A 19,349-nucleotide genomic window follows, 5' to 3' on the forward strand; every position below is an offset into this window, starting at 1 on the left:
CGGAAATTACCTTTTGCCTTATTTTTTCATGCCTATCCGTCCAAGTTATGTTTTTATTAGCAGAAGTAAGTGCATACAAGGGTTTCATTACCTGTGAAGATTTAGGGTCGAATTTTCGAAAATAAAAGGCTAAACCTATGAACTGTCTATGCTGTGTGACTGTCGTTGGTTCAGGTAAAGAACTCAAGGTTTGTATTTTACCTGGATTGGGGCGAACTTCTCCGTTATGAATTACATGTCCCAAATAGAGTACCGATATGTTTGGGAAAGAGCATTTAGAAAAATTAGAAGAAAATCCGGCATTTGCGAGGGTATTTAATACGGTGTACAATCTTTCTAGAGCTTGATCTATGGAGCAGGCAATAATTAGAACATCATCCAAATAAACAACAACGTACGAATGGCACGTTGGCTGCCATACGTGCTTTCAAAGGAATCTCAAGAATGATTTTTCGTTACGTTTATTCGCAACATTAAAATCACCAGCCGCTGTTGAATACAATGAAGAAAAGTGTGGTACAGATCACTCCGATTAAATGGTTTCTTATGTCACCACAATTAGAAAAAAGGATCAAATGGTACAGAAGACTTGGTACGACTACTTCTGGGGATTTCTGTGATAAACGCTTTGATGGTTTAAAAATTGCAGCAAGGAAGAAATTAGAATATTTAGAAAAGTATTAGTTGCAAAATTATTAGGGTTGTCTAAAAATGCAAAAATCCTTGTTTTAACGGAGTCAGCGCAATATCGCCGTTCGGAAAAACGATTATGAATATAAAAGGACGTCGAGTGGACAGAACAAAGGCACAAAAGAATTTGAAGAAAACAACAACTTATTGTCCAAATCGTTCAGTGCTGTATATTTTCTAGAATTAGGATGAATAGGGATTTGGCGAAATCCGCTGGCCATGTTAGACTAGTAAAATATCTCGCATTTGCAATCTTGCGACTTGATCCGCAATAAGGGGTAAAGGATACCGATCCGCGACCGTATTTTTATTTAGTTCTTGAAATCTACTAATCATCTATCTGAACCATCGTTCGTCTTCACGGGTAACATAGGCCTCGTGAATGGTGAATTACTAGGCCTTATGATATTTGGCTCCAATTAATTCGCTTATTCTCTCACATACTATTCTGCGCTCTTCCTCGCGGAATCTATAAGGACTTTTTTTTTTTTTAGTACGGTGATGTTAGGATCAATTAATTGTATTTCTAATTGGCCTGTATTTATGCGAGTACGTAGGAAACCCGTAACGAATGAATCTTTGAATTTTCGAAAAGAAAGATTAATCGACTTTTATCGCTACCATGTACCTCATTGTCAACTTCGTTAACATCGATCTCGTTTTCAGCAGTTTTATTAGGCATTAATTATTTGTCTTATACATAGCGAGGCTATTTTGTGTAATATTACGTCAAAACCTTGACTTAAAATTTCACGATCAATCGCGATATCATATTTTAAATAACTATCAGCGAGGACATGAAAAATTTATCTCTAATGTAAAACCACTAACACCTGCAACGGACAAGATTTGAGATGTACGTTTAGTACAAATATTTCTTATTCCTCGCATTACTACTGTATCAATCGTTCTTTTGCCAGAAAATCTCAAGACTACGGATTCTTTAATTAGTGAGCACTCGGCTCCAAAATCGGGGTAAAATGGAAACGACTCACCCGGATGACTTGATCTACCAGTTGATGCTTCCACTACGTAGAAGTCGATTCGACGCTCGTTATTGAAATTATATTCAGGCCACTGCTTTCTAAGGATCTTCCTCCATAATCAAATTGACAGCTGCGCATCATGCAACGGAATCGGAGCTCGCAGTTTCAGGGTTAAAACGCTGTGGCGAAAATTGTTAGGTTCCACACTCGATTTTTGCACTAGCGACTATTCAGTCGCGAACGATGGTCGTAAGCTCTTGCAGTGTTATAACCGGCACTGATCCCACTTCTTATGTCGGAGTAAGGTTGGAATTTTGGGGGCGTTCGATGAACCTTTACTTACTTTACCATCGCGGATGTAGCTAAAGTTTATCGGTACAAATGTGGACACTGCAAGAGGCTATGAGTAATAGCGGCGATAGGATGGTCGAGATGATGGTGATAACGAATTCAGGTTCGATAACGAATCCACGGTCCACGGGATGACGAGTACCAACGTAATACACGATTCGGGTAACTTTCTCGATAACTCAATCAGCAATTCGTCCAACGACTAACTAACTAACTAACTAACTCGTAATCCGTGGCTACGTCCAGTGACCCGCTATGTCACTTCGAGCCCGAACCCATCGTCATAAAGTCAGATTGGAACATTAGAACTATTTCTTATTTTTATCACTTAAGTGTAGCTATAGTAAAAGTCTGGACTAGGGTATTGGGGGTTTTCCCAACATTCCAGACGGGAAAACCCGATGTTCTTTCATCTCCGACATATATGTCGGGTTCACATTATAATTAGGGTTAGGGGCGTGAAACGAATCTTCGTTTGGATTAGACATTGTTGTTATGCAATAGAGAAGACATTGACTAGTACAAATGCGATTATTGCAGAATTTGGCAAGTAACCGTGGTAATTAGATACTCGAGAAGCTAATGACAATGATCCTAGGTTCAATAACGAATCCGCGATCAACGGGATAACAGAATGCGCTTTCTTCCAAAGCCCAGGTCGTACTTGACTTGCTTGGCTACGGTACAAGTATTATAAACTCTTTGTTAAAACGTGGAATATCCACTGAGCGTAAAGACGTAACTCGCTAATACGACCTCACGAGAGAATAATTTTCCATCGCAACGATGCTGCAGGGGAAAACTATGATGGGGTGTGTCTAAGGACAGGAGATCATCGGATTCGTCGAGGATAACCTTCGTTTAGAAGGTGAAGGAAATTGGCGTTGCTGCTAATTAGTCAATCTCCATATCGGTGGTTAGAGTTGAAAGAGAAAGTTGCTAGCGGGAAGCGTCGTTCGTGAGAAAAATAGATTTCCCCTATCTTCCCGTAGTTGGGACAAAGACAGTTCGTCTGTTTGAAGGACTTTAGTTAATTAAATCCTGAGATTTATAGCGGCTCCTCAGGCTAGCTGAACATGTATTGTGAAGATGCATCGACATCTGGTAATCATATTATACTTACTTGTAATGAGTTAATAAGTTTATTAACTTATTATAAATAATTAGCCATGTCACTGCGCCACGCCAGAGAAACTTACTCAAAATTTTCAATGCGAGAATTGATTGTAAAGTACTTGTAAATAAAAAAAAATCTGGTAATTATCTTGCCCGAAGAATAGAGTCTGTGTGTGGTGTGCCACGGGACAGAAACCGTTGGAATGTTTATTGTCGCGTGCCGCTACAACTATTTCTTCTAAGGAGAGCTATAAAATCACTCCATACCTCTGTTAGACAAAGCGTTCATCCCCTTTTTTTCTTTATTTACAATCAATTCTCGCATTGAGAATTTTGAGTAAGTTTCTCTGGCGTGGCGCAGTGACATGGCTCATTTTTTATAATATGTTAATAAACTTATTAACTCATTATAAGTAAGTATAACATATAAATAAGTATAATTTATAAATAATAATATTATAAATACGTAAAAATTACTTATTAGAAATATCTAGCTGAATCTAGTGCCTAGGTCTAACGGATAGTGTCTTCTTAGCCTGCGGATCTGGTCCGACGTATTAAGTAATTTAGTAATTAGGGGATTTCGATGTTTGTTAACTCTTTTGATATATCTATTACTACATTTGTTACTTCTTCTTTGACTGTGGGTATCTTGAGATCGCGATGTATTGCTTCGTTGGTAACATACCAGGGTGCATCTATTATAGACCTTAGAGTTTTCGATTGGAAGCGTTGAAGTATTTCAATGTTGCAATTACTTGCTGTTTCCCATAGTTGGATTCCGTAGGTCCAGACAAGCCTTATTATGGTCGTATAGAGCGTAATTTTGCTCTACGTGCTTAAGTTGAAACGTCGGCCCATTGGTTCATTAGCCAGCAGAATTTTTTAAGTTTAGCCTTGAGTTACTTAGATTTGTCTATGATGTGTTATTTCCATGTCATTCTCCTGTCCAGAGTCATGCCCAGATATCTGACTGAATCCTTATTAGGAATCGTTATATTGTTAATGGTCACCTGAGGGCAGGTTTGTTTTCGCAGCGTGAAGGTTAGACGCGTGGATTTATTTTCGTTAATTATGAAGCCCCATTTGTGGAATCACTTTTCCATAGAGTCGAGACCTCGCTGGAGAGTGGATGATGCGATTATCGGGTCTGCGTGAGATGCTAATAGTGCTGTGTCGTCAGCAAATGTCGCTATGGTTATCTCTGTTAAAGTTGGTAAATCGGTAGTGTAGATAGAGAGCCAACGCCCATGCCGCGCTGAGTGCACTCGTTCCCGTCAGTTGACCGTAAACCTCCGAACAAGACGGACCTCTCAGCCCAGAAAGGGACATCAGGCTTAGGTCCTGACAGTGCGCGCGTCAAAGCAAACTAACACTCCCAAATAGGAAAAAGAAAAAGTGACAAAAAGTGAAAAAAAAAGTGTCAAAGAGTGAAAAACATTGCAGTGACATCATCGCCATAAAACAAAAATAAAAAAACAAAATCGTAAAAGAAAAAAAAAACAACAAAATTAAGGTATATAAAAAAATAGGAGTCATCGATAATGAAGCAAAAAGCAAGAAAACGGAATCCGCCTTACACTTAACAAAAAAAAAAAAACAACGAAAAGAAAAATTAACGCACAGAAAGCAGCTGTAGAAATCAACAATAGCTTAAGACTTTCCGCACAAAAGACGCGGAAACTCAATCCACAACCAAATCTGATTGCCAGGACAAAAAGACTAGTAAACGCAGACGAGGAAATTCTCTGCACACAGGAAGAAAAAGCTGCGGAATTCACAATCATGAGGCCCATAAGAGCAACCCGACCCCTAGCGATTACAACCAACAATAGATTCGACATATTACAAACCGAACCAGAATCTCAATCCCAACAGGGACCAACAAATTACTTAACGCCGTGCTCAACGTTAGAGCAAATAAAAAAAAAATTACACATTATGAGGCAAAATGGGTAAACACAATCCCACCACATCGCCAAAACATTCATCACCGGAGAGGCGACAGGCCTCATCGAACAACCCTGGAGGCCCAGCACCAATATCATCGCCAAGGGGGGGGGGCGGACACCGAACGGACACCCCAGCAGACACACCGCGGATGAGCGTACGAACGCCCCTACCACTACAAGGGAAATCAAACCGCCACCCATCGTTATAACAACACAAGACTCAAAAGACACAATAACACTCATAGAAAAAGTGTCAAACATCAAAAACTTCCACATTAAAAGGATACACACAGGTAAACATGCGCTCTACCTCCGAAACATACCCGACTTTCACAAAGCCAAAGAAACACTCCTTGCAGCAAACACAACCTTCTATACCTATACACCCAAAACAGAAAAACACCACACATACTTGCTAAAAGGACTAGACAACAGCTACACTGAAACAGAAATACTCGCAGACCTACAATCATTACAAATAGACGACGTACAATTCACGAAAGTCTCACGGTTCACGACAAAAAGATCAAGGGAGAACAAGATATTGCTCCCAATTTATATAATACAACTATCCCCTCACAGCAATATAAGCAATCTACTAAAAATTAACCATTTTAACTATTTTAAGATAAAATGGGAAAAAATAATAAAAAGAAAGGATGACATAATTCAATGTCATAAATGCCAGCGACTAGGGCACACTGCACAAAACTGCAACCTAAACTATCGCTGTGTAAAATGCACAGAGCCCCATGGCCCAGGCGACTGCAAAATAAAAAAAGAAGACGCAGTCACTAAGGACAAAATATTCTGCGTAATCTGCAAAAACTACGGACACCCAGCGTCATACAAGGGGTGCCCCAAACTCATAGAACTACGCAAAAACATATCAGAAAAAATAAAAAAAAAGGCAAAGAAACAAAGGCAAAACGAATTGCCCAAATCAGCCGTAAATACGTCCCAGAACTAAAGTTCTCGGACATAGTGAAACAGCAAATAACAAAAAATAAAACAACCGAAGACACACCACAAAAAACAAACTTAGATCCGCGCCCAGGCCAAAGCCCAACTACAACCGATAACACCCACCAACTAAACATAACAAACATCATTGAAGACTTTAAAAAAAGCATACTCCAAGAGCTAAAAGAACATCAAATGCAATTAAACGACATAAAAACAACACTATCAACGCATGAAGAAAGGTTCGACGCCATCTTCAACACTTTCAATAGTATATATGACAAATAACCAAAAACCTCAAAACCAACAAGTGCAGCAAAAAACATATAAATTAAACTTAAAACATCTGAAAATAATTGCAATAAATGCCAACTCCCTAATTTCAAATCAAAAAAGATACAGTATGCTAACCCTAATAAATAAAGAAACCCCCGACATCGTACTCATCTCAGAAACAAAACTAAATAAAAGACACAAAGTACACTTCAAAAACTACTCCATGATAAGACAAGACAGACCGAACGCCAGCCAAGGAGGAGAAACAGCAATCCTCATAAAAAACCCTATAAAACACAAAACAATTCTAAATGACAAAATAACAAGTTTCAAGATCCTAGAAACAACGATCATAAAAATAAAAATAAGTGATAAGGAAAACCTACTTATCACTGCAGCCTACGCAACCTATGGAAACCGGAATGAATTTAGCGAAGAATTCAATAAACTTTTCGAACTCTTACAGCTCAACAAACCGGAAAACTACTATATAATAGCAGGCGACCTTAACGCAAAACATACAAGCTGGAAAACGAAATAAACAACACGAGAGGCAACTTCATTAGAAACTGGCTAGACAATAAAAGCATTCACTTCAGAACAAACTTATACAGCTCCGAGCTACCCTCTTACCCAAAAGGAGGCTCATACCTGGACATATGCTTAGCAGATGCGCGACTAAAATTTCAAAACCTACGTCCAAATAACACCCTTAAAACCTTAGCCTATGACAGTGACGATAACGCCCTAGTATTTCACATAAAAAAGAATACATCGGACCTCCTAACACTCGAAACACAGACCGAGGCACCCAGGTACAATTACAAAAAGACAGATTGGAAAAAATTCCAAAACATACTCGAACAGAACTGCGACCTAAAGATCTACAACAACGCCAATCTAACAAACAGTCAAATCGACTCATTCTTAGACGAAATAGAAAAACATACACAAATCGCTCTCCAAAAATCCGTGCCAATCATAAAACAAAAAAATTCATGCGAGCCCTATATCAACAATAAAATAAAAGAACTACAACGAGACAAAAGCTACATACTCTGCAAAGTAAACAATATAAAATTCAACTATTCTTACGACAAAAGAGAAGAATTAGAATTTCTAAAGTACCTTCTATACGAAATAAAAACACATCTGAAACAAAAATTCGCAAGCTCCATAAACCATTACTGGACAAACAAAATAAAGAACATTTCCAAAAACGACACAGCCAACATGTTCCCACAAATAAATCAAATCTTCAGGCCAAAAGGACAAAACCCCATCCCACCTCTCAAATTGCCCCCAGAAAAAGCCTCCCTCATCCAAGAAGCAGGTATAACGACACTCAACACTATCAAAGACACCGAGGGTAACTTCATAATAGCCAAAACAACAGAAAAACTAGACATTATCGGCACCCACTTTTCCAAAACACACACACAAAACGAACACATGGGCCGTGAACAACTAAACAGAATTATCATCGCCGAAACAAACAAACTCAAAAATGAAATGGAACAAGACATAACGCTAAACAAAACAGTCAGCTTATTCTCAAACGAAAACACCGCAGACAATCCCAAACAACCGGAACCAGAAATAAACTACTTCACAAACTATAATCAACTAAACAAAATCTTCTCCAAACTAAACAACAAAAAATCCTCCGGCTTCGACGGCATCCCAAACATCCTACTCAAGCGCCTACAGAACAAAATAAAATGGTACTACACAGTACTCTTCAACAATGCACTAAACAACACATATTTCCCCAAAAAATGGAAAAAAGCCAAACTGATAGCTATAACAAAAAAAGATAAAGACGGCTCATCACCCGCAAACCTACGACCCATAAGTCTCCTCCCCAACATAAGCAAAGTATTTGAAATAATCATAAACAACCCCCTCACCTCCTTCTGCTCAAAAAATGACATAATCCCAGAAAATCAATTTGGCTTCCGACACAAACACTCCACAATTCACGCAATAAACAAACTTACGTCGGACATCTGCTGGGCGCTAAACGCAAAACAACGAGTAGCCGCCTGCTTAATAGACCTCGAAAAATCTTTCGACACAGTCTGGATCCCAGGTCTCATATACAAATTAATCAAGAAAAACTTTCCCAAATATTTAATTAAAATAGTTTGGGACATGATCACAAGCAGAACATTCGTAATGACCGAAGGTTCACACACATCAAGCAAAGAATTCTCCATAAAAAACGGTCTGCAACAAGGCACAGTAAATTCCCCGTTACTTTTCAATATTTACAATAGTGACTTACTACCACCACATAAAAACTGCGTAAAATACCTAGGTATAAACATAGACGATAAATTAAACTATAAGCAGCACATCCAAATCCAACTCTCCAAAGCCAGTAAAGCATTCTGAAGAACAAAAAGATTATTTTACTCTAAACATCTCAACAGTCAAGTAAAAATCCTGTGCTATCAAGCACTAATCAGACCGATCATAACCTACGGCTGCCCAATCTGGTACAACATATCAGCCTCCCAAATGGAAAAAATTCGCAGATTCGAAAGAAAATGCATCAGAGCTTACTTGAGTACTTACAGATCCGAACACAGCGGATTCAAAAAATATGTCAAAAACAAAACAATCTACGACCTAGCCAACATTCACCGCATAGACTGTCACATCTTAAAATTAACAAGAAACCACTTCGCGCAAGCTGCAAAGATACAAGAAAATAGTCTAATCTTCAGTTGCTTATTCCCAAATGACGCATATTACAAAAACACTCTGGCAACAGGCTACATCCCCCCAGAAGCATTCCTATACCTAGACGAAAAAAACTACCTCCAAGACCAAAATAACATTCCAATAATATATCACATAAAAAGAAAAATAGGAACCAAAACTATACTCTACGAAGAAAACTTAAACGGAAAAACCGCAGACACTAGGTGAAGATACAACATGGCCCTCCCTCTGAAAGACATTAAAGACAAACACAGAAAAAACACAAAGAAATATTGGTGGATTCCAAATCCATAATAAAAAAAGAGAGCAAACCAGTAAACCGACAGAACACAACTCTGACACCGTATAATACAGGTGTAATTGTAAATATCTGTAAATATTGTAAATAAACCTATTTGACATCCCCCTCCCCCGCCCCCTCCTTATTATCCCACCTCCCCCCAAAGTTATACAGCGCCCAAAATGTAGACTACCGAAGCGTCCTATTTTGCGACCAAGTTTTCAGGACAAAAAAATCAATCAAAAACAAAATTACATAAAAGCTCCGCTTCCCAGAGGCTTAAATCCAAAGAATAGATTTAAAACACAAAAAATGTAAAACGCCGACACATAATATAGTATGGCTATGTCGTACCGTCGCGTATCGGTACTTTTGCCTAACACATCTTATCGAAATTCATAGTTTATTGTGAATACCCAATATGTATTAAAAATTGTATCTTGGTAAATAAACTCTAAAAAAAAAAAAAAAAAAGCACTCGTTCCCGTCAGATCACGAAAGTTAAGCATCGCCGGGCACGGATAGTACTTGGATGGGTGTCGCCTGGGAACTCCGTGTGGCGTTGGCGAAACGAGCTGGGTCCGCTGCGCCCCCCGGTTGGGGTTGGGGCTTGGACGCTGGTGGCTCAGCGCCTTGGGGCCGCCTAGCAGTCCGATAGGGGAACTGGGCTGCCTGGCACTGCGGCTCCGGCGACAAGGCGCGGTGTGACATGGCCACACACCGCTCCATCAGTGGTGGTATTGAGCGCGGCGGGGGGCGGTGTGTCGCTCGCACCGGTTTCCAGGCCTCTCTCGATCGCAGCCGGGACGGTCATCGTGGAGGTTTTAGTCGGTTAGAGTCCGACACTACCACGCCCAGAAGCGGCCTGGTGTCCGTGCGGATTTTCTCCACGTAAATATAAAAAAAAAAGTGTAGATGGAGAACAGTAGGGGTCCGAGATCGCTGCCTCGGGGTATGCCAGTTTCTATTGGAAATGATGTGGTTGTGGCATCTAAGTATTTAACCATGAATTGTCTATTGGTTAGGTAGGACTTTAGGATGGACTAGTAGGTGTGTGGTACGATTTTCTTTACTTCGAACAAAAGCCCTTTATGCCACAGTTTGTCGAATGCCTGTTGGACGTCTAGGAATAGGAATTTTGACTGATATTATGTGTTATACGATGGATTTGCTCTACTGTTGAATGTTGTTTCCGAAAGCCGAATTGATCATCTGGGAGTGTTTTCAAATCCTCTAGGAGTGGAAGGAGACGATTCGGTACCATCTTCTTGAATAGTTTTGACAAAGTAGATAGAAGACTAATTGGGCGATAGGAGCTAGTTTCGTGTATTGGTTTTCTGGGTTTAGGGATGAGAATAATCAGTGATATTTTCCAGGACTTAGGATAGTATTCAAGGCGAAGAATTGCATTAAGAATTGATGTGATGAGTGCAATCCATTTTATGGGAAGTTCGTTGATTGCTTTATTACATATTTGGTTATGCCCCGATGTTCTCCTGGGATTTAGGCGACGGATTAATTCTGTAACTTCTAGAGAAGTGAAAGGTTCAATAGGAGGAGACATTTGGAAGGGAGAGTGCATCTTAACTAAGTGTTGGCATCAATGCAACCACCTCTAGTATCCTAACCGAAATAGGTTAGGTCGATCATTTCGTGGCGTCGATTATCAAATCGTAACGGGAATTTACGACTCTTGTTGGCGTGCTTCTTCGCGATCGCGTCTCTCCGCGAACGGTCTTTAATATATTTTTTCAAGAGAACGGTTAAATTGACACCCATGGTTCCTTTGAGACTTTTGATCCTTATCAATTTACCAATCCGAATATCTATGTAGACTCACCTGCCAAAACCATGAAAAATGATTTTTGAACACCCTGTACGAAAATTGAGCTTAGAATAATAAAAAATAAATGGAAACTGTAAAATAATATTTAATTAACATTTTTTTATCAAATTTATCATCTTACATCTTCTTGTACTTCATACTTGTATAAGAACTGAAAATTTTAAGCTCTCTTTGTAATTATAAAATGCAATGTAGGTTTCTAAATGAAATGGCATATAAATAGAATAAAAAATTTAAGTTAAGCAGAGTTATGCGTAACTTTTTTTTAAACGCATTCAGCATAAGAAAAATACTAAAAAGAATCAGATTTCATAATATGTAGCAATTAATTTAACAATTAATTTTTACGTTTAACTAAAAATTAAATTAACTATGTAAATTTATCTAAAAGAATATTGTACATGCATTGATTAGATCGTTTCTTTGTTAATTAAATTATTGTATGTAATTATATATTTTTAACATTATTATTTTATCAACAGTACTGTCACATTTATTGGTTTACTAGTCATATTACGACTCACTTGTTTGTTTACACTTGTTCAAAACTTCTTTTTTTGGAATTATGCATACGTATTGTATGCTTGCATGAAATTAAATTACTGGTGCTGTCTTCTTATTTTAAAAATGGTTTTTTAATTTTCTTGTTTAAAAAATTCTTCCTATTGAAAGATTCTAATGCTCTTTCTCAAATTTTTTAAATCTCGCACTGCTTGATCTGTCAGTGTTTCAATATCTACCTGTTTCAACAATGAATACTTCATTAATATATTTGTTATACACGAAAAACAATTGTTTGTTATCCTCTATCTTGTATTGTTATATGAAATAATCAAATAATTAGCAAACATATTTGTAAATATTTTATTTTCCGAATAAGATTGTAATTGATTTGAAAGTAACTTCATCTTCGAATAAATTTGTTATTTTATTATGAATAATTATTTGATCTATTATTATTATTCGTAGTAATCAAATATTTGGCAAATAAATCATTTGAAGATAATTAATTTCTCAAATATGATTTCATTTATTATTTCTATTTCAAACAAAGAGTGTCCAACCATGATTAGTATTATAATGCTTTTCCAATTTAAACAAGATTATGTCAAATAAAATACAAAATTGTAGGTATTAATTATATCATTTTTATAGCGAAATAGAATTTGGTGGTACGTACATACCTTGATTACGCAAAACGTTTAACAGGAAAACAATTAGGAAGCGGAGCTTTTGGCGTTGTTATGAAAGCGGAAGCAGAAGGAATTTGCGAGAACGAACCGATAACGACTGTGGCTGTAAAAATGGTTCGGCGAACAACAGTTCCAACTTGTGTTCGTGCGCTTGCCAGTGAGTTGAAAATTATGGTGCACCTTGGAAAGCACTTGAACGTCGTTAATCTTCTCGGTGCTTGCACGAAAAACATTTCTAAACGTACGTATCATATAATAGATCCAGGACTTACAAGGAACACTACAGTAACACGTATAGCATCCGTATAACGCAGGACTTGCATAACAAATAAAGTTGAATCAAAAAGTTACAACCATGTTTAACGTGATTATAAAATCGCTGAAAAAGACTCTATGCCCTGTGGCCTCAAATTATTCAATAAATTCTATGGCTCAAAATAAGAGGGAAATCAAGAATAACAAAATTGTAGCACAATTTTTTGAGTAAATCGAGTTTAAAAATTTGTCAAGTATACAGTATATATTTGCCTAATTCCTAGCTTGAGAGGATAATCAAGGGGATTATTCTAAATTTGAAAATAAGTTAAAAATATAGAATAAAAATTTTTCGACTGGTCTCATTTTTTAAAAATATCAACCTAATAATTTGTCAGGTTTAAGTACCTTGTTTCTTTGCAAGTGTCTTAATGCTTATGAATGGAATTATACGTATCGACATATCACAATCGCAGGAACAGAAACTCTTTGTATTTATTTAATATTAATTTAAAGATATTTTAATAGATAAAATCACAAAAGTCTCTATCTGGAGCTTGCTGACCGTTTTTCACGTAAATAGACCTAGTTCTTAAACTTAATAGAATTTTGCTTCATTATTTTTATAAAGTTTGTGTTATATCTTTTTAAACCATACCTAAAAATCTAAGCGATTCTATCATCACTTGAATAATGTTCCTTGAAAATTTAATGTTTTAAATACTCTTTATGTATTTATGAAATATTCATTGTAAATGAAAATTAATTCTTAGATGTGAATTTAATATTACCAAATAATAAATAAATTTGTATATTTGATTATTAATAATTTAATTTTATTTAATTATTAAATTTTGGTTAAAATATATGAAACTTTTTTTCAAAAATTTGAATTTTTTACCTATAATATTTGAAATGAAATTTGAACTTTTTCGACTGAAGTCTAATTTTTGAGAAATAATATTAACCTAATAATTTGCCAAATATTAATATTTTTTAGGTGGAGTTTAAGCTTTAATCTTGATAGTTTTCTGGTCTTCTTTTAATAGGTGAATTATTAGTGATCGTAGAATATTGCCGATTTGGAAATTTGCACAATTATTTGCTGCGACACAGGGCCGATTTCATCAACCAAATTGATCCTGCGACTGACAAATTCGATCCTACTATCGGTTTAGATCTTTTAACTAGATCTGTTAGTGTTAGCAGCAACAACAGGTTTGCTTTTGTTTTTCACTTCCACATAAAAACTCATATCATAATAATATTCCTATTTATTAATATACTCGTTGATAATTGCTTGCTTTATTCCATTGCACAATTAAATGATCGATTGAATGGAGCTCGTGAAAATGAAAATGTGTACAATTAAAATCTATATGTATAAAATAACCAACTCCCCATTGTATGTTAATATTCTAACAATACTATTAGCAGTATCCTATAAATATTTCAATCTCAGAATGCAACACTGTGTTTAACATTAGAATATTTGAAAACGAAAAAATCACAGTAAAACCTCTCGTATCCCAAACCTTCAATCGAATACCATAATATTCGAGTTTCCTATCGTCCGAACATTCTTTCGCTGGAATAGAACTTTTGCTAATAACTAGATTGCGGATGTTAATGCACTTATAAGAAATCCAGACTATAGCGTGAACACAATATGTAGAAAGATATGGAATATCCAAAATAGCTATACCATATACTTCATACAATACTGACTGTGTTAATATCTCTGATCACCTTAAATATCTCCGTTCTTTCTACAGATATGGAGTAACATTTTTTACAATAGTTTAATGGTACAGAGAGTGCTATAGTATGACGGTAATGATATTTTTGTAGGTTGAGGGTTTTCGGGCATTTCAAAATCATCATCACTTTTTAAATTATTTGCTATAGCTTTTTATTCCTAGTAGAATAGAGAATGTTTATTTTAGTTACGATTTCAACGAGTCTTAATGCGAGGTCATTCGGCAATAAATAGAAAATAAGCAACAAATCTTGCATCATAATAAGAGATATCCGAAATGGTGGCTATTTGCATCGATGCAACTTTGAATTCGTCGGATTGCCAAAACGTCGACAGAAATCATTTGTCTAAATATAAATATAAGTAGACACAGATACATTTTAGATGTTCATATAACTGGATAATTGTTCAGTTAATAGAAAATCAGAGTTAAATTAATCAGGCTATAAGTAAAATTCCGCTCATATAAATCAAGTTCGTATAAACGGAGTTGAGTAATTATGTGGATTAGAGTATTAATTCGCCGATTTCGGTAATTTTTAAATATGTTGTCCAGATTGACATTTTGAATAATTTTTCCTCATACATATCACCGCCGCTAAGCTTTCAAGTTATAAAACAATTTACGTTTCATACTATAAATATTATTTAACAATTTACTTAAAAGATTTTTGTTCTATAAGGAATTTTTCAATGACTGTTTTCGATGAATTATTGCATGTTTACCGTTTTGAAAATCAGAATAAAGTGCAACATTTCATATCAATCGGTTAAAAAGTATAAAATAAAACTTTTTTGTTCTGGGGTTAGAAAATCGAGTTTGAAGATTTATCAAGTATACTTAATAAATTGATGGCTAATTCCAAACTAGGTAGGAGTAAGTAATCGACAGGAGGTCATTCTACGTGTGAAAATAAGTCGGAAATGCAGAATAAAATTTTTTCTCAAGACGCTTTATTTCCGAAAAAATAAATTTGAAAATTTATCGTACGCATGTAAGTACTAAATGAAGGTTAGGTTATCCAGTCGGTAATTAGCCATATTCAATGTACTTGATAAATTCTCAAACTCGATTTTATCAAAAATTAAGTCGAAAATGAGAAAATTTTATTTTATATTATTTTCTTATTTTTCTATAAGGAATCATGACGTGCCCACTTTTACATGTTATTCGGCCGGGCCCTATATATACATGTATATAATGGTGACTAGCCTGCTGATAGTACACTTGTGCGGTTGTAAAGTTCATTAGAGTAAAGAAGCTATGGAAAGAGCTTTTTTCTCCTACCGCTCTACTGAATGGGTGAAGAGAAGAAGGAACCACCAATTCGATTGTAGCCCAATCGATTTATACATTTGATATACACATATTTTTCTCCTCTGTTTCATTTTCTTTATGTCTTCTTTATTTAAAAATAATTACCATCAATGAATCAGGATTAAATTGAGTTATACAACAATATGATTACCGTTAATGTGATTAAGTCCTTTTGCGAATATCTCGCAAACTATAGCCGAGCGACGATTATATACAGGGTGGTTGCTAACTGATGATACAAGCGGAAAGGGGGTAATTCTACGCGAAAAAAGAAGACGAAAATATAGAATAAACATTTTTCGTTTGAGGCTTTGTTTTCGAGAAAATCGACTTTGAATTTTCGCTCGGTACGCGTGCACTTTATCGCGTCTCGTTATAACGGATCTCACTGTAGATTTTTAAAAAAATTAAAAAAAAAATTTAAAAAATTTGTTATTCTATATTTTCGACTTCTTTTTTCGCGTAGAATCACCCCCTTTCCGCTTGTACCACCAGTTACCAACCACCCTGTATATGGAAAAAAGTCAGAATTTGAACTCGACGACATATTTCAAAGTCAATGGAATCGGTGAGGTGTATTTTATTCTATATAATTACTTAAACTATAGTACTGTAGTTTGGATATAGGAAGCTCTACTGTTTTTGTATGTCCCATGTTTTTTAACTTACCGCTACACACAATTAGCTAACTATTACACATTTCTGCTTCCTTCCACTCTTGATCCATAATTCTGCTATTATAATATAAAACTACTGATGTTGTGCATGGGGTTACGGTGTTAACAAATTCGTGTTCTCTTCTGTTCATACGACAGGATAAAATACGTGGCATTGTCATTTTCTCGCAGTCGTAGCGAAGATTCAGCCACCGAATCGGCAACATATCAAACCTCTACTACGGATTCTCAAGGAATTAGTATGTCGCCAGATGGCTGTGTTCTTAGTAATAATTCCTCTCAACCGGTATGGAGATCTAATTATCGAGGTGATTACAAAGATCACAATTTGAAGCCAATCTGCACGCAGGATTTGTTATCCTGGGCGTTCCAAGTAGCGCGAGGAATGGAATATCTTAGCCAAAGAAAGGTACATTTCAACAATTTCTCTTCTTTTTTAATTGTTTAATTTGCTATGTATATAAAACAGCAAAAGGTAAATCTCAAAGGTTTATAATTTACGTCACAATTATTGGAGAATGTAAACTAGATTTGTAATGTAAAAATGTGATTTTTGAATGTAAAATGGATTAGATTAAGATTAACTGGAAAATATTTGTATGTAAGAATTACCTACAGTGCCATTCACTTAATTTGGAATTCTCAAACACGAGAACTTGGACAATAACAACACATTGTAACCAGTAAATGTAAGCTTACTATCACTATTATATATCGACATCCACCATATAATCTACGAGCTGCTTCTAGAACTAGGGTTACATAGATCATGTCGTTTATTGAAAAGGATTGACTCTGAGCATCTGAATTTTATATATGTACATACATAACACAGACAAGAACACAGAACGATTTCGGTTGTGGTCCCTTGTGGTGGAAGGTACTTACCTGAAAGGTAATTACGCACAATGTTATTATTCGCATTCTTACAAACATCATGGCCCTTTTCTACTCCGTTCTCTACATTTCATTTTTAACGTATTAAACATTTTCCTCTCCGCTGTAATTAAAAATTTATTAACGATCACTTACGATTAACACTCGATGTATCTGGGTCTTCGTATCTTGATGCGATCACAAATACCGACCACAACAGTATCAAATAAACGAGAATAGTAACACATCACTTCTCATAGGCAGGATACAAAGACCCATTCACAACATGGAGCGTAGGCACCATCCGCCACAAGAGACCACAACCAAAATCTTGCCTATAATCTATATATGTACATATATAGAATTCAGATGCTCAAAGTCACCCATTTTCAATAAACATGATCTATGTAACTCTAGTTCTAGAAGCAGCTCATAGATTAGATGATGGATGTCGATGTATGATAGTGGTAGTAAGCTTACATGTAATCAGTGTGGTCATTTTCCAAGTTCCCGCACGTGTGGGTTCCGAGTTATGTAAATGGATGCGAAATGAAACTTGAAGTATATCATGATAACTAAAAAATGTGTCTGATGAAATAAATTCTAAGATATCAAAAATAATAGAAAAATTTTCAAAGCGCAATATGAAAGTAGTATGAAATGAGGAATAACCTCATTAATTCGCTAATTAAATTATGAATATCAATAAATGAAAAATATAAACAAAGTCATTTGCTTGAAATATAATTTAATAATCATTTGTAGGTGTTACACGGTGATTTAGCCGCGAGAAATATCTTATTAGCCGAAAATAACGTAGTGAAAATCTGTGATTTCGGCCTAGCAAAAACTATGTACAAGGATAATAATTATAAAAAGAAAGGAGGTGGACTGTTACCTATAAAATGGATGGCCATTGAATCGATTAGAGATCGAATTTTCTCAACGCAATCGGATATCTGGTCATTTGGTATAGTTCTATGGGAGTTCTTTACATTGGCTAAGACACCTTATCCCGGAATGGAAGCTGAAAAACAATATCAGAAACTGATTGAGGGGTACAGACTGGAACAACCGGAATATGCTACTTGTGAAATGTGAGTTTAATGTATTAGATTGAGTGAAAAGTTCGTGTCATTTTTTCAAAATCAAATTACAAGACGATTCTCTTTTTTTTTCAATGTAACTTTATCCAGTACGGTATTCTTCATTTTTGATATAAACCTTTCGCCATCTTTTAGATAGCTTTATTATACCATTGTTATAGAATTTTGCAGATCTTTGTCCAAAAGACTATTTTATTTACTCCTTTCATTCTTCTAAGAAATTGAATATTTAGGAATTAGTCGTTAAGGAAGTTTTGTAGGGACTGGAATAAATGGTAATTGGAGGGTGCGACAAGACAACTCACCCGAAATGTATCAATTTCTGCCTACTAGCCAAAGACATATGCGGTTTCGCATTGTCTTAAGATGACTACCTTAACCAATTCTGGATGCTTCTTTTCAATTGTTGCCTTCTATCGCTTCAACTGCGAGCTGTATACATCCGAATTAATTGTTTGATTTTTTGAAAGAAGCTCGTAATATAGAATTCCCTAGCATGCGTGCAGCATAACCCTTTTCGGATGAAGATCTGCTTTTGGACTCGATAATGGTGGTTCACCTTGTTTGTTCATTGACCATGATGACTTTTTTGCCGTAGCATTATAAAAGATTCACTTTTCGTTGCCGCCGACTATCCACCTCAAAAATAGATCATTTTCGTTCCATTTGATCAAAGAATCGCATAAGGACAATCCAATCTATAAAATTCTTTTCTGACAATGTATGTAGTCCCCAAACGATAAGATAGTTTACGTACCTACCCAATCATGTATAGATATTTCATGATAAATCTTTGCGATATTTTATGTAGCTTTGAAATCGCCCGTGTTGTATAACGATGGTTCTGTTCATTAATCAACACATCTTATGAAAGACAATATAAACACCAGAATACCGCTTCACTTTTATGTTCCATACATTAAATTTAACAAATTAAAGTTAAAATATCTGCTAGACTAGTGGTTTTGGGGTATA

The 19,349-nt window shown here is 35.9% G+C and overlaps 1 protein-coding gene across 4 annotated transcripts in view; it reads left to right on the forward strand.

The window, feature by feature from the left end:
* Positions 1 to 19,349, forward strand: part of Pvr (PDGF- and VEGF-receptor related) — a 65,385-nt gene that overhangs the window by 38,929 nt on the left and 7,107 nt on the right. For 3 of the 4 annotated variants that reach the window (XM_069117495.1, XM_069117496.1, XM_069117498.1), the window contains 4 exons: positions 12,400 to 12,624; positions 13,688 to 13,856; positions 16,531 to 16,801; positions 18,034 to 18,365. In XM_069117495.1, coding sequence (XP_068973596.1) covers positions 12,400 to 12,624; positions 13,688 to 13,856; positions 16,531 to 16,801; positions 18,034 to 18,365 — 997 coding nt within the window. The remainder of the gene's footprint in view (positions 1 to 12,399; positions 12,625 to 13,687; positions 13,857 to 16,530; positions 16,802 to 18,033; positions 18,366 to 19,349) is intronic. The other variant, XM_069117497.1, reaches the window with a different exon arrangement.

This window comes from Bombus flavifrons, chromosome 7 (genome assembly GCF_040668555.2).
Source record: "Bombus flavifrons isolate JBK064 chromosome 7, iyBomFlav1_principal, whole genome shotgun sequence".
NCBI classification, from domain to species: domain Eukaryota; kingdom Metazoa; phylum Arthropoda; class Insecta; order Hymenoptera; family Apidae; genus Bombus; species Bombus flavifrons.